This window comes from Elephas maximus, chromosome 27 (assembly GCF_024166365.1).
Source record: "Elephas maximus indicus isolate mEleMax1 chromosome 27, mEleMax1 primary haplotype, whole genome shotgun sequence".
NCBI classification, from domain to species: domain Eukaryota; kingdom Metazoa; phylum Chordata; class Mammalia; order Proboscidea; family Elephantidae; genus Elephas; species Elephas maximus.
The window spans coordinates 1,084,584-1,112,572 of record NC_064845.1 but is presented as its reverse complement, the minus strand read 5'-3'; the positions used below and the strand labels follow the sequence as shown (position 1 = coordinate 1,112,572).

General features: G+C 52.1%; 2 protein-coding genes across 5 annotated transcripts in view; one reads left to right on the top strand and one right to left on the bottom strand.

Moving 5' to 3' along the window:
- The window catches only part of WDR48 (WD repeat domain 48), a 56,193-nt gene extending 39,236 nt beyond the window's left edge, over positions 1–16,957 (top strand). For 2 of the 3 annotated variants that reach the window (XM_049870743.1, XM_049870741.1), the window contains 8 exons: positions 3,665–3,772; positions 4,081–4,177; positions 4,658–4,753; positions 8,926–9,031; positions 9,916–10,003; positions 12,520–12,596; positions 14,077–14,269; positions 15,038–16,957. In XM_049870743.1, the coding sequence (XP_049726700.1) occupies positions 3,665–3,772; positions 4,081–4,177; positions 4,658–4,753; positions 8,926–9,031; positions 9,916–10,003; positions 12,520–12,596; positions 14,077–14,269; positions 15,038–15,133 (861 nt within the window). In that variant the 3' untranslated portion in view covers positions 15,134–16,957. The remainder of the gene's footprint in view (positions 1–3,664; positions 3,773–4,080; positions 4,178–4,657; positions 4,754–8,925; positions 9,032–9,915; positions 10,004–12,519; positions 12,597–14,076; positions 14,270–15,037) is intronic. The other variant, XM_049870742.1, reaches the window with a different exon arrangement.
- A 1,555-nt stretch (positions 16,958–18,512) lies between these two features.
- On the bottom strand, positions 18,513–27,988 carry GORASP1 (golgi reassembly stacking protein 1). Of its 2 annotated transcripts, none has more exons than XM_049870744.1 (9): positions 27,833–27,988; positions 24,081–24,161; positions 23,466–23,669; positions 21,170–21,256; positions 20,897–21,027; positions 20,497–20,659; positions 19,589–19,739; positions 19,029–19,181; positions 18,513–18,766 (listed from the first exon to the last, which is right to left on the bottom strand). In XM_049870744.1, the coding sequence occupies exons 1-9, from the start codon at positions 27,893–27,895 to the stop codon at positions 18,513–18,515; spliced, it is 1,287 nt and encodes a 428-aa protein (XP_049726701.1). In that variant the 5' UTR covers positions 27,896–27,988. The 2 variants fall into 2 exon arrangements, with proteins under 2 accessions (XP_049726701.1, XP_049726702.1); XM_049870745.1 differs by having other exon boundaries at positions 23,580–23,669.
- Position 27,989: the final 1 nt, after the last annotated feature.

Sequence of the window (27,989 nt, the reverse complement as noted above, 5' to 3'; positions counted from 1 at the left end):
TGTATGTAACAGGAACCTGGAAGCTGGGAGAAAGTTGTCCTAAGTGTGATGACTGGGGGGTCTAAAGGAAGAGACACATGTTGGGCACGTTATAAAGGAAGAATTGGAAAGATCTGGCATTTTGTTTAGGCTCCTGGCTTTAAGGAATAGGTGTTCACTGAAGTTAATCTTATGAACTAAGGGGTAAGATTAACTAGTTCCTCACTGAGAAAAGCAACTACCTGAATAGAATCCTTGGCCTGACTAGCACCTCCCCGCCCTGTGGGCAGCTGTGTGGGAAGTCACCTTACGAAACATGATCATGGCCTCCAAACAAGAGCCCTTAGTTACTGGAATGGAACGTTTCATTGAGCAGGGTCCAAAAGTTCGAGTGGTTTTTCTCTGTGATAGAGATGGGCCTGGGGAGTGGGAAGTGGTGGTGGGCAGTAAAAAAAAAAACTCATAATTGTTCAGAAAGGGGCTCCATGAAGTCTAGGAGGACCCAGAGCAGCCCAGAGGACGTCATCAGCAGGAATCCTTGATTCTTCACTTTGATAGTCCACCAGTAATGTGGCCCTACTTCTGCCTCATAGCTGGGCTTCACGACATGGTGCCTAGTACCTGATTCTCTCCAGAACATCTAAGAGAATTTGATCAGGCCACCTGTTCTTTGAGAACTGACCTGTGAATTTTCTGCTCTTGCCATAATAAACTGAGGCCTGAGTAGAGTCCTGCTACCTGAATGGGAGGCAGTTCTACTTAGATAGGGTTCTGAGCTGGCATGTACCATGATTGGCATTTCCATGTTCCTAGCAGTTTCCATATCCAGACATTGGGCTTTGAAGTTTTGAGATCAGATGGTCAGGTGTAATAGACATGGTGTTCAACAGAAGTAGGGCAGTCAGGAGTGCTCAGGAGCATGGACTCTGGAGCTGGCCAGAGCTGTATTCTAACCTTGGCTCTGCCACCTGCTCACCAGGTGACTAGGGGGCGTGCCCAACGTCTGCACCTGCGCCCTACCAGGAAGTGATGTTGAAGGATGTTGAGAATTGCTGAGCACAATGTCTGCACGTGGTAGTTAGGAGACTGTTGTGAGATGGTACTGGTCTGGACAAGGTGAGAACAAGGGGGATGGAAAGAAAGAGAATGATCAGAAAAATAGGCCTGTGGACAGGGGTGATGCATGGTGGAAAGGAAGGGGCTATGAAGGAGAGGAAGGATTAGGGGCGAATTCCAAAACAGCTTGGTGAATGGACGTGCCATAGGAGAAAAAGGAGTTGTTGGAGGAAAGGGCCGTGCTAGAAAAGATGAAGAATTTGAGCTGATGTGGGCTGTCTGGGTAGAGGTGCCTGGTGAGCAGACAGCTGTATGATCTGATGCTTAGGTGAGAGAGCTGGGCTGGAGAAATAGGTTCAGCAGTCATCAGCTTGTGGACTACGACTGACACCCTGGATGATGCCTAGATTGAAAGGAGAAGAAACCAGGTCGTTTCCCTTTCAGGGACTGGTAGAGAAATAAGCCACAAAGGTGTATGATAAAAAAGAGTAAGAAAACTACGAGCTGATGGCAGTTCAAGAACTGAGTGTTTCAGAAAGAACTGTGTGGTTAGTGACTCAGCCTGCCGAAAGTTCATGTAAGGCAAGGACTGTAACAAGTACATGGATTTGGCCAATAAAGAAGGTATCTCTGGAGAAAGCAGTCTCTAGGGAGGCCTGAGGGCAAGACCCAGGTGGAGCGGGTTGAGTAGTGATTGGAAAGGGAAGAAACAATAGAGTGGAGAAAACCTTTTTAGCAGTTTATCTGGGAGGGGTGGGAGCAGAAAGAGGCCGTAGCTAGCAGGGCTTCGGGCTTCGAATGGCTTGTTCTGGTTCATACCCCTGCTGAGAATTTGCATTTCCACCCCAGATATGCTGAATCAGAATCTACATTTTAACAAGATCCCCAGGTGATTCTTAAAAATTTTGAGAACCACTGCTCTACTGGAATTGTTCCCTAACCAGCAGCATTAGCGTGGCCTGGGAACTTGTTAGAAGTGCAGGGGTCCCAGCCAGAAGGAACCAGTTGAAGCCCTGGTAGCTAGAGAGGATTTAGGGGCTGAAGGGTCAAGAGAAGGTTTTTCTTTTGGGCTTTGCTTTGGTATTTGGGTATTTTTGAGATGGAGAAAATGTAAGCATATTTCAGTGCTCATGGGAAGAGGCCAGTAGAGACATGAGGGGTCCCCAAGAACCAAGAGGTGAGGGAACCCAGTGCATAGCCAGAAGGGATACCTTTTTTTCTTGCACCAGGAAGAATGGTGGAAAGTTAAGGGGATTCTATCAAGGCTTCTTTTTTGAGAAGGAGGCAGAGTCATGTGTTGAGAGTACTAGGGGAGGGGGCAAGGTCAAAGGTATGAGGAGAGCAGAGAGCTGACCAAGGTGTTGTGGAGAACTGACTGGAGACAGGAACTCCCAGGATTAATGATCCACTTCGCTATGGGTTGATGCTGGAGAAGGAGCCCTGGTGGCACAGTGGTCAAAGCAATTGACTGAATTGAAAGGCCCATGGTTCAAAACCACAAGTGGCTCCTTGGGAGAAAGACGTGGCAGTCTGCTCCTACCCTAGAGATGTACAGCCTTGGAAGAGCTGTGGGATTACTGTGAGTCGGGATTGACGGCAGTGGGTTTGGGTTTTTTGGTGATGTTGGACACTGTGCACGTATGGTGGCAATACGGTCAAGGAATTGAGAGGCTAACATGTCATACATGTTGTCCATGTCGATTTGATCTTGTCCAGGATGAAAGCAAGAACTGGAGATGGGCTACAAGGCTCTGAGCCAAGCCTCAAGTCTTCAGCGAATGAGGGACAGTGACCATGAGCGTGCTAGAGGGCAGTGAGGAAAAGGGGTTCAGTTTACTGCAGCTAAATGACATGGACCCCAAAAAAGAGGAGCTCTTCTGTGGCGGTGGTGGCATAATGGTCTCCATGTGGCATTGGGGAGCTGTGGGATGTGGGAGAACAGACAGTTTCTCTTTGAGTGGACAGATGACAAGGAGGGGCCCTCAGGAAAGAGCCAGGTTACTGTTCAGGTCGGGGGCGGGGGAGCATTCTATGCTGTGGTTCAGAATTTTGGTGAGCTGTAATCAAAAATGCCACTTGATGCCAGAGGCAGTTCAGGACATAGTTTTGGGAAGCACACGTATTTAGGGAATGAAAGAAGGAATAAGGAGCGGAGCGTGATGGTCAAGAAGGAAACTTGCAAATTGCTGCCTATATTGTAGCTTGTTGTTTGAGGTTGGTTGCTCAGATCTCTTAAAGTAAGCGCTTAATAACTTTTATTTGTTCCTTGGGGATTTTTTTTTCTTACTTCTGAGGTCCCATGTGACATTGCTTTCAGATACGTGTGGTGGTAAGTTATATCAGTATAAGCAAAATTAAATTACAGTTTCCGAAGAGGGAAAAATGAATATTTTGCAGTTTTTTTCATTTAAAAATTTAGTTTATTGTTGTTAGGTGCCATAGCAGCAGATAATTACTTTTATCTTAAAATACTTGCTTTTAAATATTTGACCACATTCCTTTTGAAATCTATTTTAGATTCCATTTAGACAAGGGTTGAAAATATATAAAATTGTGAGTAGTAAAGTCAGAATGAAGTCAGTTTATCACTTCACGTTGATAATTGTCACACTTCCTTCTGGATGTACAGGCATGTAAAGTTGAAGATCTGGGCAAAGTGGATTTTGAAGATGAAATTAAGAAAAGATTTAAAATGGTGTATGTGCCAAATTGGTTCTCAGTAGACTTGAAAACCGGGGTAAGTTAGCAGTTTATATTTGTGTTGTTTAGGGTAGGTGAGACTTTCCAAATGTAGCTCATAATTAAGAGTCCTGTTTTTGAAGCAGGAAAGAAAAAAAATTCATGTTCCGAATGTAGTTTAAATGCCCTTGGTATCCAAGTAAACTAAATTGTAGGTGCCTTGAATGACATGAGACACGTCTTCTTCGTTCCTGAATCTGTGATTGAGCACTTTAGTCAAATTGTACAAATAGACAAGGGCTTAGAGATTTATTTGGAGAATGTATTCAAGTGGAATGTCACTAACAAATTTTTTACTTTTGACAGATGTTGACTATCACTTTAGATGAGAGTGACTGTTTTGCTGCTTGGGTTTCTGCAAAAGACGCGGGCTTCAGCAGCCCTGATGGGTCAGATCCAAAATGTGAGTTCAGATGCCTACCTTGCCTTTCTCCCTCCAAGGAGAAGGTAGATCTGTGCTGGTTTTCTGCAGCATGCTTCTCTTTGTAAGAGTTCTTTATTATGTTGATTGGATCCTTGGTCTGCAATATTCTCAAAGAACGTGACGTATAGAAATACCTGACGTGTCCAATATGGTCTTAGAGGTCTTGTGTGGAAATAACCCTTTAAAGAGTTCAGTTTCTATGTTTTTGTTTTGTTTTATTTTAAACAATGTTTATGTCTAAATAGCCAAATACAGTATCATCACTGTTTTAAATATTCTGAGATAAAATTTTAACAAACTTTGCAAAACCTCTGAATTCTTGATTTAAACATCACTGGCATTGGGTTAAGAATTTAAATTATCAGAGTATATGGAAACTTAAAATTTTTCTTTCTTTCCCTCTATGTTTACATTAAAATTAACTCTTTTCCATTTCTTTTGATTTTTTTTTTTTTACAGTGAACTTAGGAGGACTTTTACTTCAGGCACTCCTGGAATATTGGCCTAGAACCCACGCGAACCCAATGGATGAAGAAGAAAATGAAGTAAACCATGGTTAGTATTTTTATATCAAGATGATTGAAAGTTACGCAGAATAGTCTTAACTGTTAGCTATCTTAAGCAAGATTTTAAGCTCTTACTAAAATATGACACACTAAATATTTGTGGTGGTGCCCAATTTATTGCACTCCCTCCACATCCCAAATTAAGACCATCCATCCAGTCTTAACCAAGGGCAAGATTCCGAGAACAGACCACCTTCTTGTGTGGCTTTAAATAACCAGTGACACTGCTCAATATAGATACAGTAAACCCTATATTCAAGTGACTTTTGTCCTTGAGAGTAGGTACCTTCATAGACTTATTCCAGGGAAACTTGTAGAGTATCCATGGACCTTGTGGATTTACCTCCAAAGCTAATGGATTATCTGCACCAGAAAACGGCGTTTGTCACTGTGTAGCTTCATGTTGGTCTGAGATGTTGGTATTACCCAGCCTGACCATCTGTCTGACCTTGGCTCTGAACGTCCAGAAATCAGATTCCCACTCAGACGTAGCAGGGTGCATGTGAGGGCGTGTGTGAAGAGTTCATGTCACTGAGGACATTCAGAAGCAGTCGTGCCACAGGAGGTGGACAGCAGAGTAGAGCATGTTTTCAATTCATGAGTTGGGATCCATTGGATTAAAGAAAGGGGGAAAAAAAAAGAACTTAGAATTACACATCTTATGTGTAACGTAACGCTGACTGAGGAGTCACTGAGTACCACCTACCGAGGGCTTACTCTGCTGAAGATTCTGTGCTAACCAGCAGAAGTGGACAGCGATGATGACCTCATGCCAGGGACTTTGTTCAGGCAGACTGATTCATCCATAACAGGTTTTGGAGTGTATATCTCTCTGATGAGGATAACATGCTTCCCTGAAAGCCGGTCTTCAGATGAAGTCTGTCAGAGCGAGGGCACTGACCCCACTTTCATGGATTGAATTGTGTCCCCCAGAAATATGTGTCTCAATTTGGTTAGGCTGTGATTACCAGTACTGTGTGATTGTCCACCATTTTTGTCACCTGATGTGATTTTCCTCTGTGTTGTAAACCCTGTCTCTATGATGTTAATGAGGTGGGATTAGTAGCAGTTATGCTAATGAGGCAGGACTCAATCTACAAGATTAGATTGTCCCTTAAGCCAGTCTCTTTTGAGATGTAAAAGAGAGACACAAGCAGAGAGACATGGAGACCTCATAACACCAAAAAGGAGGTGCCAGGTGCAGAGCACGTCCTGTGGACCCAGGGTCTCTGTGCTGAGAAGCTTTGAGACCAGGGGAAGATTGATGACAAGGACCTTCCCCCAAAGCTGATAGAGACAGAAAGCCTTCCCCTGGAACTGGCGCCCTGAATTTGGACTTCTAGCCTAATAGACTGTGAGAGAATAAATCTATTAAAGCCATCCACTTGTGGTATTTCTGTTACAGCAGCGCTAGGTGACTAAGACAGCCACCAAGGTAGTTTTTCTTTGATGCCCGCTGGCCCACTTCACTCCTTTCAGATTTGTACAGTGGACTGTGTGCCAGAGAAACCGTAATGGAAAGATCCTTCCACTGAGGGCCAGGAACCCTAGGTTGTGTTGTGGGCTCTGTGGCTTCTCAGCTGTGCAGCCACAGGCAGATGGTTTTCCTTTTCTCGGCCTGTCCTCTGTAACAGGAGGTTAGACAGGATGCCCTCGGAGGCTCAGACCATAAGGATTAAGTAATCAAGAAACGGGTACAGTCAGCACCCCATGGGTCCCTGCTTTAGGGAAGGGGTTGGGAGAGTGAGGAAGAAGTCACAGGAAACCCCAAATCATCCCTTAAACCAGACTGCCGTGGTAAAAGCAGGCCAGGCCTGTCCACCTCTCGGGCCAGGGCTCAGGGCTGTGCAGGCACCAGCTGTGTGGAGAAGTGCTGCCTTGCCCCCCACAGCCTCCCCCAGGTCTCAGGAGCTGCTTAGACTGTGCTTGTTGAGCAGGTCCAGTGTTCAGAGGCCCTTGGCAGTCACGAGGCCCCGGGGGGCGGGGGGAGTGGGGGGCTCTGTCCTGCGGGGGTGGGGTCATGGGGGGTAATAAACATAAGAGGGTGGGCTCTGTCCTGTGGGGGTGGGGTCAGGGGGTAATAAACATAAGGGGGTGGGCTCTGTCCTGCGGGGGTGGGGTCAGGGGGGTAATAAAGATCAGGGAGTGGGCTCTGTCCTGCAGGGGTGGGGTCAGGGGGTAATAAACATAAGGGGGTGGGCTCTGTCCTGCGGGGGTGGGGCCGGGGGGTAATAAACATAAGGGGGTGGGCTCTGTCCTGCAGGGGTGGGGCCGGGGGGTAATAAACATAAGGGGGTGGGCTCTGTCCTGCGGGGGTGGGGCCGGGGGGTAATAAACATAAGGGGGTGGGCTCTGTCCTGCAGGGGTGGGGCCAGGGGTAATAAACATAAGGGGGTGGGCTCTGTCCTGCGGGGGTGGGGCCAGGGGGTAATAAACATAAGGGGGTGGGCTCTGTCCTGCAGGGGTGGGGCCGGGGGGTAATAAACATAAGGGGGTGGGCTCTGTCCTGCAGGGGTGGGGCCAGGGGTAATAAACATAAGGGGGTGGGCTCTGTCCTGCAGGGGTGGGGCCGGGGGGTAATAAACATAAGGGGGTGGGCTCTGTCCTGCAGGGGTGGGGCCAGGGGTAATAAACATAAGGGGTGGGCTCTGTCCTGTGGGGGCTGGCAGTTATGGGGGGTGTGTAATAAACATAAGGGGGTGGGCTCTGTCCTGCAGGGGTGGGGCCGGGGGGTAATAAACATAAGGGGGTGGGCTCTGTCCTGCAGGGGTGGGGCCGGGGGGTAATAAACATAAGGGGGTGGGCTCTGTCCTGCAGGGGTGGGGCCGGGGGGTAATAAACATAAGGGGGTGGGCTCTGTCCTGCAGGGGTGGGGCCGGGGGGTAATAAACATAAGGGGGTGGGCTCTGTCCTGCAGGGGTGGGGCCGGGGGGTAATAAACATAAGGGGGTGGGCTCTGTCCTGCAGGGGTGGGGCCGGGGGGTAATAAACATAAGGGGTGGGCTCTGTCCTGTGGGGGCTGGCAGTTATGGGGGGTGTGTAATAAACATAAGGGGGTGGGCTTTCTCCCAAGGGGGCTGGCAGTTATGGTGGGGGGGTAATAAAGATCATGGGGCAGGCTCCGTCCCACCACGGGGTCTGGCATGCTGGTAGGACCGTGACTCACGTAAACACCAAGAGATAAGGTGAAGTGCACGGTGCTGTGGGTGAGGCTCAGAGAGTGCTGCAGGATTTCAGAGGGTGACGTGACTCCAGTGTGGTTAGGGAGCTGCTCGAGAATGAGTTGGGGTATTGTCATTTAGGACTGTACTTGGGTCAGAAGATTACAGACAAAGACTGGAAATGAAATCTTCAGAGAACAGTAAAAATGAGATTATGGCCCCTTTAAGAAGTTTGTTTTTCACTGATTCCTCTGCTGCCATTGAACATATTTTTTTGCTGAAGAAATTCTTTTGAACTTGCTGTCTTAGTTGCCTCGTGATGCAGTCACACAAACACCACACGTGGGTGGCTTCAAAGAACAGAAATGCATTTTCTCACAGTTGAAGATGCCAGAAGTCCAAGTCTGGGCCTCGGCCCTGTTGGTGCCTTCTGTGAGTCTCTCTCCTGGTGTCTGGTACCGATTCTCACACCGTGTCTGTCTGCCCCCACGTGTGTCTCTGTGTCTGATGAAGTCTTTTTATAACTCGGAAGTGATTAGGTTTAGGGCCCACCCCACATTGATAGGGCCTCATTAACATAACAACAAAGCCCTGTTTCCTAAAGGATCACATCCATAGGTACAGGCCTTAGGATTTCAGTATATACTGTGGGGGAGTGCAACTCAATCCGTAACATGGTTCTACCAAAGAAAACAGATACTCGTTTATAAACAGGCTGGACTAGGCCTCCCTATAGCCGAGGCGGCTGGTTGCGTTTTTATTTCAAATCTCACATCTTTTATTAAAATCCTCCAAGTATAACCATTTCTCACAGAGTACGTCAAGTCACTGTATTTCTTATTTCCAGGAGTTTAACTTTGTGTTTTACCTTTATTTCTAACTCTGGGTGACTTACAGGACTTTTGACTTTGAAAATCTTGTGACCCTTGAAGCCCATGGAAACAGTTTAGAATCTGTGATTTCTGCACTAACTCTGGACACTAACCCCATTTTTCCCTAGTGAACGGGGAGCAAGAGAACCGAGTGCAGAAGGGAAATGGGTACTTTCAGGTGCCCCCCCACACACCCGTCATCTTTGGTGAAGCTGGAGGCCGCACGCTCTTCAGGTACAGAGGGGAGGGCCGAGGCCCAACGGAGAAAGCCCCCCATTTCCTAACAAGCACTGGTTCAAGCCGATGTTGAAAGGTGTGTATCAGTTTCCAGGGTCGCCTGGGACCTGGAGGTTTTTCTGCCTCCACGAGATAAGTATCTGATGCTGTTAGATGGCATTTGAGTTGAGAGCCGAACCTCTAGGTTTAGAATGAGGTAGATGCCTTGCCTTGAGGCAGCATCTCTGGTGGTTTCTACAGAAAATTCTCACTTTCTCTCACTTTGCCAGCATGACTGCTAGGGTTAGGGAACAGGAGGCATCACTAGAAGTCTTGCCCATAGGAGAGATCGGGGTAGGTGCCTTCTCCTAGATTGGGCCAGGCAAGATGGGCTGAGGTGCCAGGCAGTCCTCCATGGGCCCAGCAGTGGGGGGCTGGACTATCTTCATCTGAACGCTGCCACCACAGCCCTGCTGGGACCAGGAGGGAGAGCTTGCTAGAGTCCCCTCTAGGTTCCAGAAGTAAGAAAAGCTTGTCTTGCCTTTAAGAGTAGAATGCTCTTCCCTTATGATGGCATCCTGAGAGTTTGGTCACCATAAACACCTTAACACCTTGAGCCCCCTTGCGCTGGCCAGGGCCCTTTCTGAAGTTCTTGCCTGTCCCCACCTGAGGGCTCAGAGAGGCAGCTGTGGCGTAGCCTGGCCTCGGAGTCTGCTAGCCTGTGTTTCAGGGCCCGCTCTCCCTTTTAGCTGGATGAGTCACCCTGCCTGGCTGCATTGTTTCCTCAGCTGTCAGGTGGGGTTATCCCAGCGAGCTAAGATTCCCTCCCACTGACGTTGGCCGACGGGGGTTTTGCCATCTGTGCCTGTCATGTCACTTAAGACCTGGTGGATTTTGTTTAGGCTGCTCTGCCGAGACTCCGGGGGTGAGACTGAGTCCATGCTTCTTAACGAGACGGTGCCACAATGGGTAATTGACATCACTGTGGATGTAAGTGCCCCCCGGCCCACTTCGCCCTGTTATGTTTTCCACATCATGAAGGAATTAAGGCTGCCTTAGACTGTACACTTCGCCCTGTTATGTTTTCCACATCATGAAGGAATTAAGGCTGCCTTAGACTGTACACTTCGCCCTGTTATATTTTCTACATCATGAAGGAATTAAGGCTGCCTTAGACTGTACACTTCGCCCTGTTATATTTTCTACATCATGAAGGAATTAAGGCTGCCTTAGACTGTACACTTCGCCCTGTTATGTTTTCCACATCATGAAGGAATTAAGGCTGCCTTAGACTGTACACTTTGCCCTGTTATGTTTTCTACATCATGAAGGAATTAAGGCTGCCTTAGACCTTAACCTTTTAAAACCTAGACTGCCAGGAGGAATCGGATCTGCTTCCCTGCAATTCCAAAGTTGCAGAAAAAAGTATTGTTATTTCCGTATCTACGTCTGCCTTCACTGGTTTTAATTATAAAATATACTGACGAAAGAAAATAACAAATGAACAAAGCGAAGGCCCCCAACCCATCCGCGGTCACTCCTCCCCCATTTGCTCCCCACTCTCCAGGCGTGACAGTGCAGCGGTTTAGTGGTAGCCTTCAGGACTTTCCTGACGTGTGCATAAGCACATATTGTGTGCACACGTGTGGGTATAGTTCATTTTATTCTGCAAAAAACTCAGTATTCTGCAGCTTGTCTTTTCCACTGAAAAACATACCCTGGACATCTCCTCATGTCTGCGTATGGATTGTTGCTTTTTAATGACCGCGTAGTACTCTATTGTATAAATAACCGATTTCCTATTAGTGGACGTTTAGGTTGTTTCCAGTGTTTTCTATTACAATTAACGCTGCAGTGAACGTCCTTGTACCTGTATCTTTGTGTACTTTTTTGGATAAATTCCTACGAGTGGAATTGCTCGATCAAAGGGTATACACATTTTCCGTTTTGATAGAAATTGCCAAATGGCCCTCCAGAAAGGCCATACCAGCCACACTGTCCCCAGCAGTGCACGCCTGCCCGTCTCCCCGCACCTCACCAACGCTGGGTGTTTCTTAGTCTTTACTAAAAAAGAGACAAATACTGTCTCATTGTTTTAATGTGGATTTTTTAATTGATAGTGAGGTTAAGTATCTTTTCACATCGGCCGTTTGTATTTCGTCAGTGAATTGCCTGCTATTTACTCATTTTTCTATTGGGTTGTTGCCTTTCTTGCTGATCGTAGGACCTGTTTATATTGGATATTAACCCTTGACTCAGTGTGTCTCTCAACTGAATTTTTACTTTGTTTGTAGTATTTTTTGCCGGGCGAAAAGTTGTAATTTTTATATAATTAGATTGCTGCTTTATGACTTAATCTCCTGTCTGGCTTAGGTGTTTCCTTCCAAATCGCAAAGATAGCCTCCTGCGCTCTCCTCTAGTGCCTTCGTGGCCATTCTTACCTTTAGGTCTTCGCTAAAACTTACTCTTTTGTTTGGTAGGAGGTAGGATTCTGACTTTGTCCAAATGGATAGGCAGTGTCTCCACGGTTTATTGAATAATCCATCCTTTTTCTCCTATTGGAATGCTCTTTATCATCTACTGACCGTCTGTATACCGTGGGTCTGTGGCTGGCCTCCGACGTGCTGTGGACCTATTCTGTGTATTCCTGAAGCCATATAAAAGGGATTTAATCTCTAGAACCATCAGAAAATGTGTTTTCTGTCCCAGATATGCCTCTGAGAACTTAAAGCCAGTGTGACATCCAATTGTGGTCTTCTCTGTGTCCGAGCTCCCCATAAACCACTACTTCCTTTGAGTGTGAAACTCACCTGGGATGCAGTGCTGACTTTAGGCTATGACTTACTCCTGAGAGGAGGCATCCAGACAGGATATGACACGGAGGCTCTGAGGGGTTAGTACCCCGAGAAAAAATGGCCGGTTAACTTTACCCTTCATCTAAGTATGTGGCTTACTTCATGGGAGACATCTAGGTGGTTGGCTGAAGTGGCCACTCTTGCTTAAAACCTTAGTCCTCGCTCTGACGTCAGAGGGAGAAGAGAGAGGGGACCAGATTACCCTCTTCAATTGGCAGACGGGCCTCACCAGTGTAGAGTGCGTAGCTGTGCTCGAAGGTGAATCTGTGGTTTTCTGTCAAGATGCTTGATTTTTTGTTTGAGCCTTTAGGCATCAGCCCCAATATTTTAGTGTAGAATTAAGATTTTGGATTCTATGGCTTAAAAATAATTAAAATAAAGTTTGTTTCCTTTAATACCTTGTACTGTTGAGGAGAGCCATGCTCTTCATTCTGCCACTGCTGTTACATGTAATTTGTCTTTATGTATCTTTTATTATAAAACTGAACATTAGTTTTCTGGTTAATTTTCTTGAATTTGATAGTTTATTATATTTCATAGAAAGTCACATTGATGGTAAAAAACCGTTGCTCGTACATCGTGTTTTCCTATTGATATTATTTTAATCAACTAATGGGCACTATTATACCTTTTTAACTTGTGATATTTCAGAAAAATATGCCCAAATTCAACAAAATTCCTTTCTACCTCCAACCTCACGCGTCTTCAGGAGCAAAAACCTTGAAAAAGTAAGTAAATGTAGTATCATGTGTTCCTTAATCTAGGTAATTGTCAGAGAGAATTCTTATTCCTTATGATTGCTGTTGGAGCAGAAACAGCAAGTACCAGATCTGAGGCTGATTTTTCCTACCGAAAGTTTATACAGTTTTAACAGAGTACCCCCTGTGGCACCTCCTGTGGTAGGCTGCCTGTGTGTAGAAGTGAGTAAGGCTTGGATCTTGTCTCCTGCCGTCATCCACAGCCTAGGAGGTAGCCAGTGTATCACTGCTTCTGCGGAAACTTGGGGTATGATGAGAACAGGGAAAGAGACAGATTTTAAAACTGCAGCTTTCCAGAAAGGCTTCTTGTAGGCAATGACTTTGAGCTGGATGTGTAGAGGATGTGTAGAACTTCCAAAGATACATATTACAGGCCCAGAAAGAGTCAGATGAGGGTGTGGAGGTGACACAACACACAAGATTTGAAAATCAGTGAGGACCAGTGTGGCTGGAGCCCAGGCTGGAGGGAGGAGTAGGGTACACTAGGAGTGAGTCGGGAAAGGTGATGAGCAGTTTGGTGGCCGCTGGCTCTGCCTGCTGAGCTGGGGAGTGGGCAGTGACCAAACACCAGAGCATGGAGAGCAGACGTGGGTGTGGCCCAGAGAGACCCGAGATGCCAAACCGTGAACGGTGGGTACTTCCTAGTAAGTAAAATCATTAAGGCTAATTTTGAAACCCTTTTGTTATATGAATTCTAAACATATACAAAAAGAGAATAGGATCATGAGCCCCATTGAGCCATCAAACAGCTTCAGTGATTGTTGACACACGTTGTTGCTTCAGCTATACCTCCTCCTACCCTCCCACTCCCCACCACGTGCCGCACACGCACGCTTGCACACATGCACACACACTGGACTACTGTAAAGTAAGCCTTAGGCATTACTTCAGCTAGATTTAATGACTGAAGTCGAAGGTGACTTTCAGAGTTTGAGCCTGAGCTGCTTGGACTGACCATTACTGACTGACGTTGGAGACACAGGAGAAGCAAGCTTGAGGGTGAAGAAGTTGATGACTCTAGCTTTGGGTGTGCAGAGTTGGGCGTGCCTGTGGGACATCCAGCTGGAAACACCCAGCCAGCTGTTGGGTTTGTGAGTCTGGAGCTCAGGCAGGAGGTTGAGACTTGAGGTCTCCACGATGGAGTCGTCTGCTCACAGGTGCTAGTTAAAGGCATGGCAGGGCTGGCCCAGGGAGAAATGGGCACCAGGAGTGCTGGACCCTGGGTAAGCTGAGGCTGCCGCCGCCTCCAGGGGATGCGTTTCTGCTTATCGGCAGGTGTTTAGTTTCCCCATGCTCCGGAAAAGCATTTAGGGGAAATAAAACCCATTTATTGGTTTGCATTTCTGGGGTATGTTTTTTCTTTATATATTGCTAACACCAAAGAAAAATAATATGGAAGGGACATATCTAGTGAGTTCCTGATGTCCCAGTCTGCCCTTACTTTTTACAGAGATAGACTCTCTGCCAGCGACATGCTCCAAGTCCGGAAAGTAATGGAACACGTTTATGAGAAAATCATCAACTTGGATAACGAGTCTCAAACCACTAGCTCTTCGAATAATGAAAAACCAGGAGAACAGGAAAAAGAAGAGGATATTGCCGTGTTGGCAGAGGAGAAAATTGAACTTTTGTGCCAGGACCAGGTGAGTGGATTTGAGGACCACAGCCCCTTTTTTTTTTTTTTTTTTTTGGTGCCGGTGTTATCAGAAATAGCTACATAATGTGGTGTGATTATGGTTCCCACATCTGTTGCCCGAGGGGCTCCTGCTTGAGGGAGGTCCTAAGGAGCCCTGGGTCTCACACCTACCTGTGGCCCTCGTGGAGGGCTCGTCAGCCCACCTACAGCTCCTATCTGGAGACCGAAGTGCACACACAGACATGCAAAATCTCAGCCTGAGGACACACATGTAAAGACCTAAGTGCACACACAGACACGTGAACGTCTCAGTCTGAGGACAGACGTGTAGAGACCTAAGTGCACACACAGACACGTGAACGTCTCAGTCTGAGGACAGACGTGTAGAGACCTAAGTGCACACACAGACATGCGAATGTCTCAGTCCGAGGACAGACAGGTAGGCTCGATCTACAGAGCAGGCCATGCTAGTGAAAGGTTCTGAGTGCAAGTGGGTGGAGAAATGACAGAGCTTTTTTAAGTCAAGATGCACTTGAGGTCTGTCTGTTCTCAGGGGTGGCTGAGAGGTGGCCTGGTGTTTCTGCAGAGCCGTATCAGCTGCGGTTGTTCTTTGTGTCTGATCTCACACCTGGACGCGTGGAAGCTGTCAGCGAGAGCAGGCCGCCGGAATGGGAGGGGAGGGAACAAGCTGGATCACCTGAGAGGCCCTGGGTTAGCAGATACAGGTATTAGATTTGAGAGACTTCAGAAATGTCATTTATTTTCTGCTGCCCAGGTTTTAGATCCAAACATGGACCTCCGGACCGTGAAGCACTTTGTGTGGAAGAGTGGGGGTGACCTCACCCTGCATTACCGGCAGAAGTCAACGTGAAGGGTGCCGGGTGCCTGAGTGAGTGTCCATGTACTGACCTGCCTCCACGCCCAAGAGTCCCCACGGGAGCAAGGCTTCCAACGCCAGTTTGGTATGGACCAGGATTGCCTTTCAGTTGAGATGTAACATACAGACCAGTCTCCATGTATAGATTACACCATCCCCGGGGAGGCAGGATCCAAGCGCAGAGCACCCCCAGGTAGACTTTGTCCCGCGCGATGTACAGAACTGATGACAGGCCAGTGCAGACTGCGTCCTCCTCCTGTGTCAAGGGACTGTGTCTTTGTTAGCACGCAGTAAAGAGCACCGGTCAGGCCATGTGTCACTGTGTTTCAGATGTACTTCAGTCCACATGCTCTAGCTTTTCTAAGGGTACATTCCGTTCATGCAGTAGCTGCGAAGGCTTTTTCCAGGCTTGTCGATAACAAATTGTTGTCACATACACGGACAGTTAAAACTTAATGGTAATCTGCTGCTGCACGATTGGAGAGCCAGCCCGTTTCACAACGGTTAACGTTGGGCTTGTTTTTAGTACCGCACCTCAGACGTGCTCTTGCAGGGAGAGCTGCTGAAATCCCAGGTATTGGACCACAGCACATTGACTGCCGGCCGCAGCACGCCCTCCCGGGCCCTGCGGTGTCGCAGCCACACCATGCCCTGGGCCACCCCAGTCCCAGGGAAGCACAGCTGTTCGTCTCCGGCACTGCGTCCAGCTTGATTTACGGCCGGAGCCAACTGACACCTAGGTTCTTGCTCTGGGTGAGCAGCCTGATGCTGTCAAAACTTAAGACCATGATGGAATTTTCATTTCATTTGGATGCTGCCTAAAACGTATGGTATCACAGCGAAGGGGTGTCACAGTGACCTGATCTGACATTCATACCCTGGAAGTATACACACTTGTTTTTCCAAAGTTTTATATGCAGGTTTTTGTTGTTGTACCTGTGTCCAAGCCGTCTTTTCACTGTTCTAACAATTTAAAGCTTTCATAGTCATTTCAATCTTGTACAGAATATAACTTATTGGGGATAAATACTTTAACTTTTGGCAGAGAAAATCCTTTGGATGCCCCCCAGGTTATTTGTATTTGGGATAGATCAACGGTCCACCCCACAGCCCACGCAGGACGAGCTGTCCTGAGAAGCCAGGAGTACAAGTGCCTTCAGAGGGCGCTCCTCCCCCGCCTGTGTGCTGCCTGTCCCCACGGTGCCGGGCTGGGGAGGGGCTGGGAAGGGGGCAGCGGGTGGACCTGGGCCCAGGCGTTTGATTTAAGACGCTCTGACCCACAGCTGCAGATGCAGGGCTCCCTCGTTGCTGGCCGCCTTCTCGGGACGGGGGCAGGCATTGCCTCCTGCACTCTGGAGAAGCCAGTGAAGACCTGGCCGCCTTCCCTGTGAGATGAAACGGCCTTTCTCCCTTCTGCAGCAAGCGAGCGACCTGGCTTTTTTTTTAAGTCCTTTGTATGGAGTTCTTGGATACAGCAGTGTACTTTTGGTGCACCTTTTTTTAGCAATTATAACAATAGTTAAGAATTAATGGCAGGAAAAAGAAAAAACCCCGTAAATATTGTAACTCATTTGCCAGCCCCGTTTGCACGAGGGGGGCTTGAGGTGGAGAGTTCTGCCGGGTACCTGCCGGCTGGGCCAAACCTCAGGGGCATCCACACCCCTCGTGTCCTCGGCCTCACCCCCAGCATGGTTGTGGTTTTCTCCTTCTTCCAATCAAACTAGTTATCACTTTCCAGAAAATGTGACAGTCTGCAATGCCAAAAGGGTAAAAATATGTATTTCACAGTTGTACAGAATAAAGGCTTTAGTTAAAATATTTCATTGTACATATTTATTTTTTCACTTGTCATTTTCCTTCACTGCAGATTACAAAGGAACCCTCTCGTTTTGCATTCACCCTGGAAATAATGTGTGCTGATACCCACTTTACCTCCTCCTTTGTGTTGGGGTCGGGGAGTGAAAGAGGGAAGCAGCAGCACCCTTAGGTGACGGTGACTGGGGAGACTACCGGGCGACAGAGTGGAGGGAAGCTGGCCCAGGACAGTCCTGTGGTGGTTCTGCTCTGCTTCCTGGATTCCTGCACAGACCCTGAGCCCCCAGACTCCAGCACTGGCCTTGGACACAGTGTCTCACGGTTCTGCAGGCTTATCAACTGCTCTGGTAGGCTTGACATGGTGCTTAAAACTCAAGGCGTTCACTAATTTGGGGCCCTTCCTCCAGATACTAGTCTCTGCTCACCAGCGTGCCCTGCAGAGCAGACAGTCCTCATCCTGCGAACCTGACAGAGCTCTGGGTTCCTGGAAGTATGGACAATTACGCATCCAGGTGTGAGTGCGTAGAGGCTATGCAAGGCCACTGAGAATGAGCAGTGTATGTGGGAAGGTGGGGGCCCTGGCCAGAGAGGTGAGGACCTCAGACAGTGAGGGGCCGTCCCTGGGCAGAGCCCCCTTCCTCCTGCAGGGGGGGACAGAACAGAACCAGCCTAGCCTTGCAAGGCCTGCAGAGGCACCTGGGGACAGGGCAGGGGAAGCGGCCTCCCCGACATAATGGGAAAGAACAGAAGGCCTACAGCCACTCCTGTGCTTGTCCAGGCCCCTAGATGCCCTGTAGGGTGAGGAGACCCAGGCAGGTGGAAGGGGAAGAACACAGCTGTATTCGTCTCTGGGGCGGGGCTGGCTGATCGGTGGTTTAGGAGACCGAGGCTGGGAGCTGACAGTCGCCATGCAGGGCACAGATGTGTGGTGGGCAGGCCTGGGGAAGAGGAACCTCAGGTGGCTTTCTGCTCAAGAGCCAGGACTTCCAGCCGCACCCCTACCCCCACCCCCAGGACACGTCCTCCCCTGTGACTGGCACACGCTGGCCAGCCTGAGCTGGTGGTGACAGCGTGGCCGGGCTGAGGACACATGGGGAAGTGCATGGTGCAGTCAGTGGCTGGGGCTGGGGGTTCCTTCCACCAGCCAGGACAATGCTCCATACAGACCCCCTGTCCCACCACCTCCTGGGCAGCCACAGTGGCCTTGGAGGTCCAGAGCCGAATGCCCTCCCCCAGGGCGGCCTGTCTCAACCCACCCAGGCTCTGTGCCCACCCAAGCAGCAAAGGATCTTCCTCTCCTACGCTGACTCCTGCACGTGTTTCATCTGGGATGCTGCTCCCAGCCCTCTCCCACACCAGGGGACTTGTTTGGGCACCTTCAAACAAGTGCCGGAGTCCCCAAAGCCAGGACCACCAGACAGAACAAACACGGGGGGTCATGTGGAGATCAGGGGCAGGTTCTGAGTGAACACGAGCCCCCGCCCCCAGCAGCAGGAACCTGCATGTCACATGTCTGGGCTCCAGGGATGCCATCAGGGGCCTGTTCCTGCTCAGGGTCTTATTCTGGGGCAGAGATCTGGGCCTGGCCAGCTGCCCCCTCAGTCTCCATCCTGAAATCAGGATTGTCGCTGCTTGCCGGCTCCTCCTCAGCCTGAGCTTCAAGCAGTTCAGCAGACAATCCGTCTTCTGGTGAAGCTGCAGAGGTGAGGCTATCGGGAAGGCTCAGCTGAGGCAGATGGTCCAGCTGGGTCTGGGCGCCTGGGCCATCCAGGAAGGAGTCCTCAAACTCAGACCCGGACCAGGTGGCCTCACCTGAAACAGAGGCTAGGGCTGAACACCACACCATCCCACCCTACCTGGGCTGCACCTGAAACAGGAGGCTGGGGCTGAAACATGGCCCCACCCTGCCCCCCACCAGAGGCTTTGATGGCAGATTGGGGGTCTAGTGCACAAACATACTGTCCAGCTGTATCCAGCCCAAAAGCCAACCTCTCACCCAAGTGAGAATCCAAGGCAGCCTTCCCAGCAACCCGGGATCCCTCCCACAGGGCTCCAGAAGGTGCCAGCCACTCACCGCCCCGCTCCTGAGACCCACTGCTGGAGCAGATGTCCTCGGGCCCCGAGGCTGAGGCAGCTATGGAGGTCAGCCCTGTGGGGGAGGGTCGGCTGGGCCAGAGGCTGGCACTGCTGCTCTCCAAGAGGGAGATGCCCGACACGTCCAGGAAGCCTGTGAAAGGGCATAGCACCAAGCCCTGACTGCTGGCCGACCCAGGCCCACCTGCCCTATTGCCGGGTAAGACTAATCCCCTTAGGTGGTGACACCCCTGCAGCCCCTGGGAAGTCCCCGCTGCCTGTGTCTAGAAGAAGGGGCCTGGGGCTGGGCATCACAGAGTGGTACAGCGCAGTGGGCCCAGACTCTGCTCTGTCCCCAACCCGCTGTGTGACCCAAGTGGGCTGCCCATCTTCTCTAGACTGTGGACCCCACTGTATGCAGGATGGCACAGTCTGCAAGAATCTCAGCTGTATGAAAAACGGGTCAGTGGGTCCTGAGGAAGGTTCTGGCACTGCTGCCCAAGTCCAGCTTGAGCCTGGGTCCATGTCAGCACCAGGGCTCCTCCAGGGCCTACCCAGTACCTGGGTCCATGACTCGCTGCAGCGGAGGGGGAGGCTGCAGCGGAGTCTCCATGGAACGCAGAGGTCCCTTGAGGTCTGGAGTACCCTGGGGGGGACTCACAGGTGTGGGGAGCTGGGCCTCCAGGGAGGAACCAGGTGCCTGCAGCAGGGCCTAATGGAGCCAGGGAAGAAGAGGGAGCACGGAGGGGCCGTCAGGACAGTGCCCAAAGGCAGGGCCAGAGGGGTATGCAGCCCCCCACCAGCCGCCCTTGCCCCATAAACACAGCTCTACCTGCAGAGAGAAAACGGCCTTGGTGACCTGCCCCTCTTCAGGTTAAGTGCAGCAAGCCACGGCATCCTATCTTCCCACTCCTGAGAAGCCCCAGGTGCCCACCTGGCCCCCATCACTGACCCAGGACCCAGCCATGCCCGGAGGGCAATCCTTACATGCACCCGGCTCAGCCCCGAGGCCCCAGCCTGGTGCCCAAAAGTGCTCTCAGGGGACCTGTGCAACAGCCGTGAAGGTAGGGCTGGTGCTCCCCTGCAGTCCTGGCCACCCCCGGCCTGGCTGGGCCCAGCTTTACCAGACTCCCAATGAGGCAGAAAACAAGGCTCTGCCCATCCCTGGACCTCACCTTCCTACTCATAAACCAGGACGACAGCTAGCACCTTGCCTTCACCCTCACCCACAGACCCAATGGGCGGGAGAGCCAAACGTGAGTTTCGTGATCCCAGGCACGGCCACCTGCTCCCATGGGGTCCTAGAAGCAGACACAGCCTCATAGGGCCCTACAGACCAGCCCTGCTAAGGGCTGCCTGGAGGCTCTCCAGGAGTAGCTTTAAGAGTCTTCTCTCGTCCAGGCTGGCAGGCCCCTCTGCCAACACCACACTCCCTCCTCCCTCCCAGCTGGCAGACACTTGGCACGTACCTCCATGTAGTCACTCCGGCTGGAGTTCCTCTCCAGACCAGGAGGGCCAGGAGGGTCCTGGGGGATGGGTCTAGGTGGCAGGGAACCAGGTGGCTTCCTGTGGTGGCTGGGGGACTTGGTTGGGATCCGGTGCAGATATCCGTAGCCGATCCCACACCCCAGGCTGCAGAAGACCAGAACCACCCAATCCGGTGGTCATCCCAAGCCTTCCCCACCCTGCCACCTCCATCCAGTATCAGCAGTATGGGGCTGGAAATGGTGCCTCCTGGACCAATGGCCAGCCTCAAGTCCCAGGACCCAGGGCCCAGCACTCCACCTCCGCCATGGGGCTCTGGGGGCCCATGCCCAGTGGTTAGTTCCCACCCACTCAGCCCTGCAGCCCTCCAACCCCAGGAAGTACCTGCCCTCTCCACCCCAGGCTGCGTTGGGAGTTACAGTCACCTCCCGGCAGAAGTCCAACTCTGAGTTATAAACCATCAGCTTCAAGGGCTTCCCCTCATGGGACTCGACCAGCGTAAAGAAGTCCTCTGACTATGAGAAACACAGAACCTGAGCCCTGCTGTCAGCACTAGGGCTGGAAGCCTCAACAAATGAGACCACGTTTCCCATGGACGGCATTCGATCCTCCACAACCCGTCCAGAGGGCTGGAGTGGGCATGCCGGGGCTCCTCACCTCCTGAAGGATCTGGTCGGATCCAACCACGTAGTCCGTGTAGGGGCGCAGGCCAGCAAGGGCGGCAGGTGAAGACGGCTCCACGTCCTGGGGAGAATTACGAGCTATCGGCCTAGCCGCTGGGGAGGGGGTGCCTCTCCAGGCAGTGAGGAGGACACTAGTCTTCTGTCCTAAGGCCGGGGACTCACGCCAGACCTCACCACCCTATCCCTCAACTCCCCTGCTTCCCCAGGCCCACACCCGCCTGCAGAGGGCAGCACCTGGCCTGTTCAGAGCACTGGGCTGTAGGTTTGGACTCCCTGGGTTCAAGTCCCAGCTCCACAAATTGCTAGCTGTGTGGCTGTGGGCACACTCCTTAACCTCTCTTAGCTTCAGCTTCCCCATAATTAAAACCGGGTTACGCTTGTGAAGAGTGAGCTCAGCTCAAGCAGATACATGAGACTATGTGGGCAGCTACTGTCCAAAGGCGAGATGAAAAGGCAGAAAGGGACGGGAGCTGGCTGAATGGACACAGGAAATACAGGGTGGAGAGGAGGAGCGTGCTGTCACCTTATAGGGAAAGCAACTAGGGTCACATAACAATGTATAAATTTTTGTATGAAAAACTAACTTGAACCGTAAACTTTCACTTAAACCACAGTAAAAAAAATAAACTTTTTAAAAAAGTGAGCTAGGTAGCACCAACTGAGAGGGCTGCTAATGTGATGAAAGAAATAAGTAAAGGTAAGTGCCCAGGTGCACTCCTGTTCCTGCTGCAGGCACGTGGCTGAAAGACCCCAGGAAGGGGCAGGAGCAGAGTGGGGTTTGCAGAACTGGATGCAAGCACCCCCCTTCCCTTAGAAAGAGCCTTCGGAAAACCCTAGCTCTCCCAAACTCCGGTCTCCCTGGGAAACGTGCAGGAATTCGCATCATCACCCCATTTCTCTCACGGGCAAACTGAGGCAGGTCGAAAAGGAGGAACTTGGCCAGGCTCCCCAGGAAGTCAGTGAGCAATAGAGGAGGCCAGAAAACAAGTCGGCCTATTTCCAGCTCCGAGCGCTCTCCTTCCACCAAGGGTAAGACTGAGCATTCAAGCTCTTGTGCTCCATCTACGAGCATACGTGTCATGAGGGCACGTGTGTCTGTGAACATGCACTAAGCAACATGTGGCAACGCTGTAACCGAGGCCACTGAGGTATCATGACCTAACAGGCGGTACAGAAAACTCCACATATACATATACATACATGTATATGATGTCAGTGTGTGCCAAGTCCCCTCCGACTCACAGCAGCCCTATGAGAGTAGAACTGCGCTGTAGGGTTTCCTGGGCTGTAATCCTTTTAGGAGCTCACTGCCAAGTCTTCTTCCTCAGAACAGCTTGTGGGTTCAAACTGCCAAGCTTTGCCTAGCAGCTGAGTGTTTAATCATTACATCACCAGGGCGCTCGCTCTATACACACACGCACGTATGTATTATATACGTACACACACATGCATTACGTATGTGCACACGTGTATACACTATACACACGTATGTATTACACACACACGTATTTTATATACACATATACTTCACACACACATATTACATACACGTATGCATTACATACACACGTAGATATATATTATACACACGTGTCCACCATACACACATATATGTACGTATCATACACCCAAAAAACAAAAAACCAAACCCAGTGCCGTTGAGTCGATTCCAACTCATAGCGACCCTACAGGACAGAGTAGAACTGCCCCACAGAGTTTCCAAGTAGCATCTGGTGGATTCAAACTGCCGAACCTTTGGTTAGCAGCCGCAGCACTTAACCACTACACCATCAGGGTTTCCATTATAATATAAACACATACACGTTACAGACATGTATTATACCTATACACACGTATATATGTATTATATACACACATTTATATTTTACACACACATGTATTACACACACACACGTATACATCACATATACAGACAGAGACTAATAAGAGCGGCAGCATTCTGGGAAGCCTGTGTGGGGGGCACAGTACAACCACCATTCCAGTAATGGTATCCCCACCTTTCTAACTAAGAAACCAAGATGTAAAGCGGGTAAGGGACGTGACCAGTCACAGGACTCACGAGGGCAGGGCGCACGGCTCAGGCAGTGATGATGTACCTTTCTGGACGTGAGCTGAGAGCCCACCCCGCCCTCACGGGGTCCTCACTACACACAGCTGATGGCTGTTGGCCCCCCAGGCCCTGTCCCCTCCCACACCTGCCAATACAGTCCTGGCCACAGCGGTTGGGGGCTCTCAGGCAGCCCACTCACCAGCACATGCCACACCTGCTCGCTGGCCCTGTGGAAGCTGCAGAAGCGCACGCTGGCACCCAGCAGGCCCTGGCCGCCCCACATGTTGCTGGGCACCACCTCGACCTCCCGCACCTTCATGGTCTTCATGCTGAACACCTCGAGCTTCACGGGCTTCTCCACGTTAGCCTTCAACAGCGCCTTCAGCGTGTCATTCTCCTTGTTCTGTGGGGGCAGCGGGGCTGACTTGAGGCCCCCCACACCCGCGAGGCCCCTCAGGCAGGTCTGGTGTGGAGTGGGCCCAGATCCACAGGCGGGGCCTGGGCCTGAAGCCAACCCAATGCCCAACACCGCCGAGCACTACCAAACCCTCCTCCCTCAGTACCCCCAGAAGACAAGGCAAAAAGTCTTCTGGGTCCAGAGGATCCCAGCACTGCCCCGCTCTGAGCTGCCCTTGGCCAGAGCCCTGCACCCCTCACACCCCAGGAGGCAGACCCCATAGGCCTTGTGGCCCCGCCCAAGAGTCCAGCCCTGGAAGAGGAGAGAGGCTGGGCCGCCTGTGGAAGAAGAGGGAGGCAGGAGCAGGGCGGGGCCTGTGCGGACAGAGGGACACAAGCCAAGTGGGGTGGCGCTCACCAGCCTCGAGTGTCCGATGGTGATGATGAAGTCAAAGTAGGGCTCCAGGCCCGCCTGCTGCGCCGGGGAGTTCTCCTGCACCTGTCATGGCAGAGACCATCACCACGCCAACCCCTGACACTCCACAAAGCCCCCGCCCCACCCCCCATTTCAGAAACCATCACTGCCACCCCTGTCTCAGTGAGGACATGTGCCTGGCCTGACCTCTCCTGGGGAGGCCACGTCAGACAACGCCCAGTAGCAGGCACTGTGGTGGTTCACCCCAGCCCCTCGCTGCCTTCCTGGGCACCAGTCTTCCTCTTAGGAAATGGCCCTTTCCTGCATACGATCCACAGATCCTTCCAGAGATGCCTCACAGGAAACCCAGGGCAGCCCCAGAGCTCCCAGGAGGCAGCAGGCCTGTGGGGAGGCGGCCGCCAGAGGGCTGGGCTAGGCCGGCAGAAAGCCAGGAAGGTTCAGGTGTGGACAGAGAGGGAGGGCCCAGACACGTGGCGGATGGAACAACCAGGATGCAAGCAGGACCAGGAGAGGCAGCCTGTGGCCAGACCTTGGAGGGCCTCAGACCCTGGGGTGACAGGCCAAGGAGAGCCAACCCCATGAGCAGGGATGAGCTTGGGCCATGGCGCCTGGTGAGCAGTGCCGAATCCCTGAGGCCTGGGTCGGGGCTGGGGGAGTCACCCCCCAGCCTCACAGCCTAGCCTCCACCCCACCTGTCATCTCCGCCAGGTGGCACTCCCTGCCCTGAACTCCCCAGCTCACTGCCACCTCCAAGATTTCCAGGCTGTTCCAGAAATCCATCTCAAAGGCTTACTGACAGAGCTCCTCTGAAACAATGACGCCTTTATCCCAAGGTCCCGGACCTGAAGGTGGGCCCCACGCCTCAGGCCTTTGGCTGTGGGCTCCTGTAGATCAGGCACCAGCCGGGACCTGGCCCAGGGACACAGGGCTCGGGCGGCCACTGGGCACAAGTTCTGCCCTCCTGTGACCTCAGCTTCCTGACGCTTCCCTGTGGGACAAGCCCTGTGGCTTCTGCCACCCACAGCCCCTCCAGTCTTGGGGCCCCCAAACCAACAGGGGCGGGGCTTCTGAGAAGAGACCTGCTGAGCCTGAAGGAGAAGCACAGAGCCTCCAGGTCAAGGCCATTTGCCCTGGAATGAGGACTCCCTCCTGGAATACCACCAGATGAGCACCCCCTGCCCCCTGCATGCACCTCCAGAAACTTCCAATGAGCCCAGCAACCAGCTCCAGGAAGAGTTGGCCAGGTCTCCAAGGCAGGCCCCCAGCCCTGCCCCCTATCCCGCCAGGGAGAAGTGGGGGGTAGAGTCTTTTGTAAACCATAGGACAGTTCATCACAGCTAACTTGGGCGTGTTTGCAGAGGAGTGTACTTCTGCCCGCTCAGGGCCACCTCCATGCCACCCAATTCCCTCTGCTGAGGCCCCTGCCCCTGAGATGGGTGCTCCCGGCTGCCTGCCCTCTACACTCCCCGGCACTGTGTCAGCTGCCCTCTCACTAATGAGGTCCAGAGGCTCCAACCTCCGCTCCCCAGGCCTGACCCTCTCCGCACCTCTACCCCCACTTCCTGCGGCCAGTCCTCTGCCCAGCCGTCCTCCACTTCCCACACTGAGCCTTGTCATCACCCACAAGGCTCCACAGTTGAAACTGGGTGTGCCCCTTCCATCCTATCCTTACGCCCACAACTACCACCGCCCTGCAGTCCTTCTCTGTCTCTCTGTCTCTGTCTCTGCGTCTCTCTCTTTCTCTCTCAGGGCCCTCCATCACACCCAGCCCTGCAGCCCCAGAACGCATGTTGCTTTCAAGACACTCCTGCCTGTTTCCCCCAGCAGGGCATGTATATAATTAACAACAAGGACAGCAGCTAACAGCGAGAGAGGGCTGGTTGGTGCCAAGGGACAATGCCACCTGCCTTCCCTATCATTTAACTCTTTTAACAGCTCCAGTTGAAGATGTGGAACAATAATCTGATTTCAGTATTTCAGTAATCTGACCCCAGGAAATTCAGCCCAGAGCCCAGTTCCTGACCACTGCCCTACACGGCTGCTTCCTTGTGAGTCCTCCACTATTCTGAACTCTCAGGGCAGGGAGTTCTCCAGTGTACTCAGCGCACTGTGGGAACACCAATATTTACAGAAAGAAGGGCACCTCTTCAATTTTTTAAAAACGTCAGTAGGTCATGTCACTCCTCCGCGTAAAACGTCCAACTTCTGGAATAAAACCCTAAGTCCTCAGGACAACACGCAAAGTCCTACACCATCTGGCCTCTTCCTTCACAGCTCTCCTCCTCACATGGCCACACCAGCCTCACCTCTGTGCTTGTCTTCACACACACCAAGTGCTACGCCAGTGCAGGGCCTCTGCCATCGCTGCTCCCACTGGCAGGGACATTCTTCCCCCAAATATCTGTATGGTCCACGCCTTACTTCCTTCCCAGCTATCTGTTCAAACACTACTTGACCACAGGCCTTTTCTGACCACCTACCCAACTCAGCACACACGCATCCCTGTTCATCCCCTGCGTCATCTTCCTTCGTAGCAGTTACCACCGTGAAAAGGTCAGCAGTTCAAATCCACCAGCTGCTCCTCGGAAACCCCCTGGGGCAGTTCTACTCTACCCAGTGAGGTCTCTAGGAGCTGGAATCGACTTGACAGCACACAACCACCACCACCATATACTTAAGTTCCTTCTGTCCCTGCCTACGTCCAAATGCAAGCTCCACGAGAATAAAAAACCAAAAACCAAACCCACTACGGTTATAACGACTCTCTAAGACAGAGTAGAACCGCTCTATATGATTTCCAAGGACTGGCTGGTGGATTCGAACTGCCGATACCGTGGTTAGTTGCCTAAGCTCTTCATCACTGTGCCACCAGGGAACAGGGTTCCTAGAAAGCTGCTGCCATGCAGTCTGTGCTCAAATATCACTGTTTTAATGAGTGACAGCCTGGAATCCCTCTCTGTGCCTGCCCCAGGCCCCTCCTGTCTTCGCTCCCACCACCATCCCACCCTCAGCCCCTTGGCCCTCCATCCAGCCTGTAGGAAAGTCTCCTGGACCGAGATCTCCACTGCCCACCCTTCCTCCTCAGTGCTGTACCCTGACGTCCACAAGAAAGCCCACCACCCCGCACAAATCCAGCAACCCCGGGTCGTCAAGACGAGCCCACCTGCCCTTGAGAAGCCCCTTCTCCAGCCCTCCCACCTGGACCTGACAGCACAGCCTCTCCCCGCCGACAGCCGGGCCCGCACTGACGGTCCTGCCCGCAGCGGCCCCGCGCCCACGGCTCTTCACGAGGAAAGCGGTGCTTCCGCGGGGACCCTCCTGCCCCTCTCACCTGTCCCAGCCCCACCTCCCGGCAGGTGCGGCGTCACCCCAAACCTCCCTCCGTCCGCAGGCCCCCGTCCTCGCCTTCACCCGGGCTCCAGGGACCCGCCCGTCCCCGCCTCCCCGGGGCGCCCGCGGCGGAGCTGGGGTTCGCCCGGGCACCCCGACCTGCCGGGCCGCAGGACCCGCCGGCCGCCCCAGCCCCGCACGGTGCACGCGGGCCTCCACCGAGCACCCTCGGCCGGGGAACGCTCGCGCCTCCTGCACAGCGGGCGCTCGGGCGGTTCCTCCGGGCCGCGGAGCACCCACCCCGTGCAGGCCCAGGCCTCCGGGCCGCGGAGCACCCACCCCGTGCAGGCCCAGGCCTCCGGGCCGCGGAGCACCCACCCCCTGCCCGGCCGCGGAGCACCCACCCCGTGCAGGTGGAAGCCCTCGGTGCCGCCCGCCGGCCGCTCGGCGCTGACGCCCAGGCCCATGGCCGCCACCCGGCTCCCGCGCCCGCGTGCAGGAGGGTTCGGGCTCCGCAGGCCGGGCCGGTGCTGCCGACGCCCTCTCTCGGGGCTCGATTAC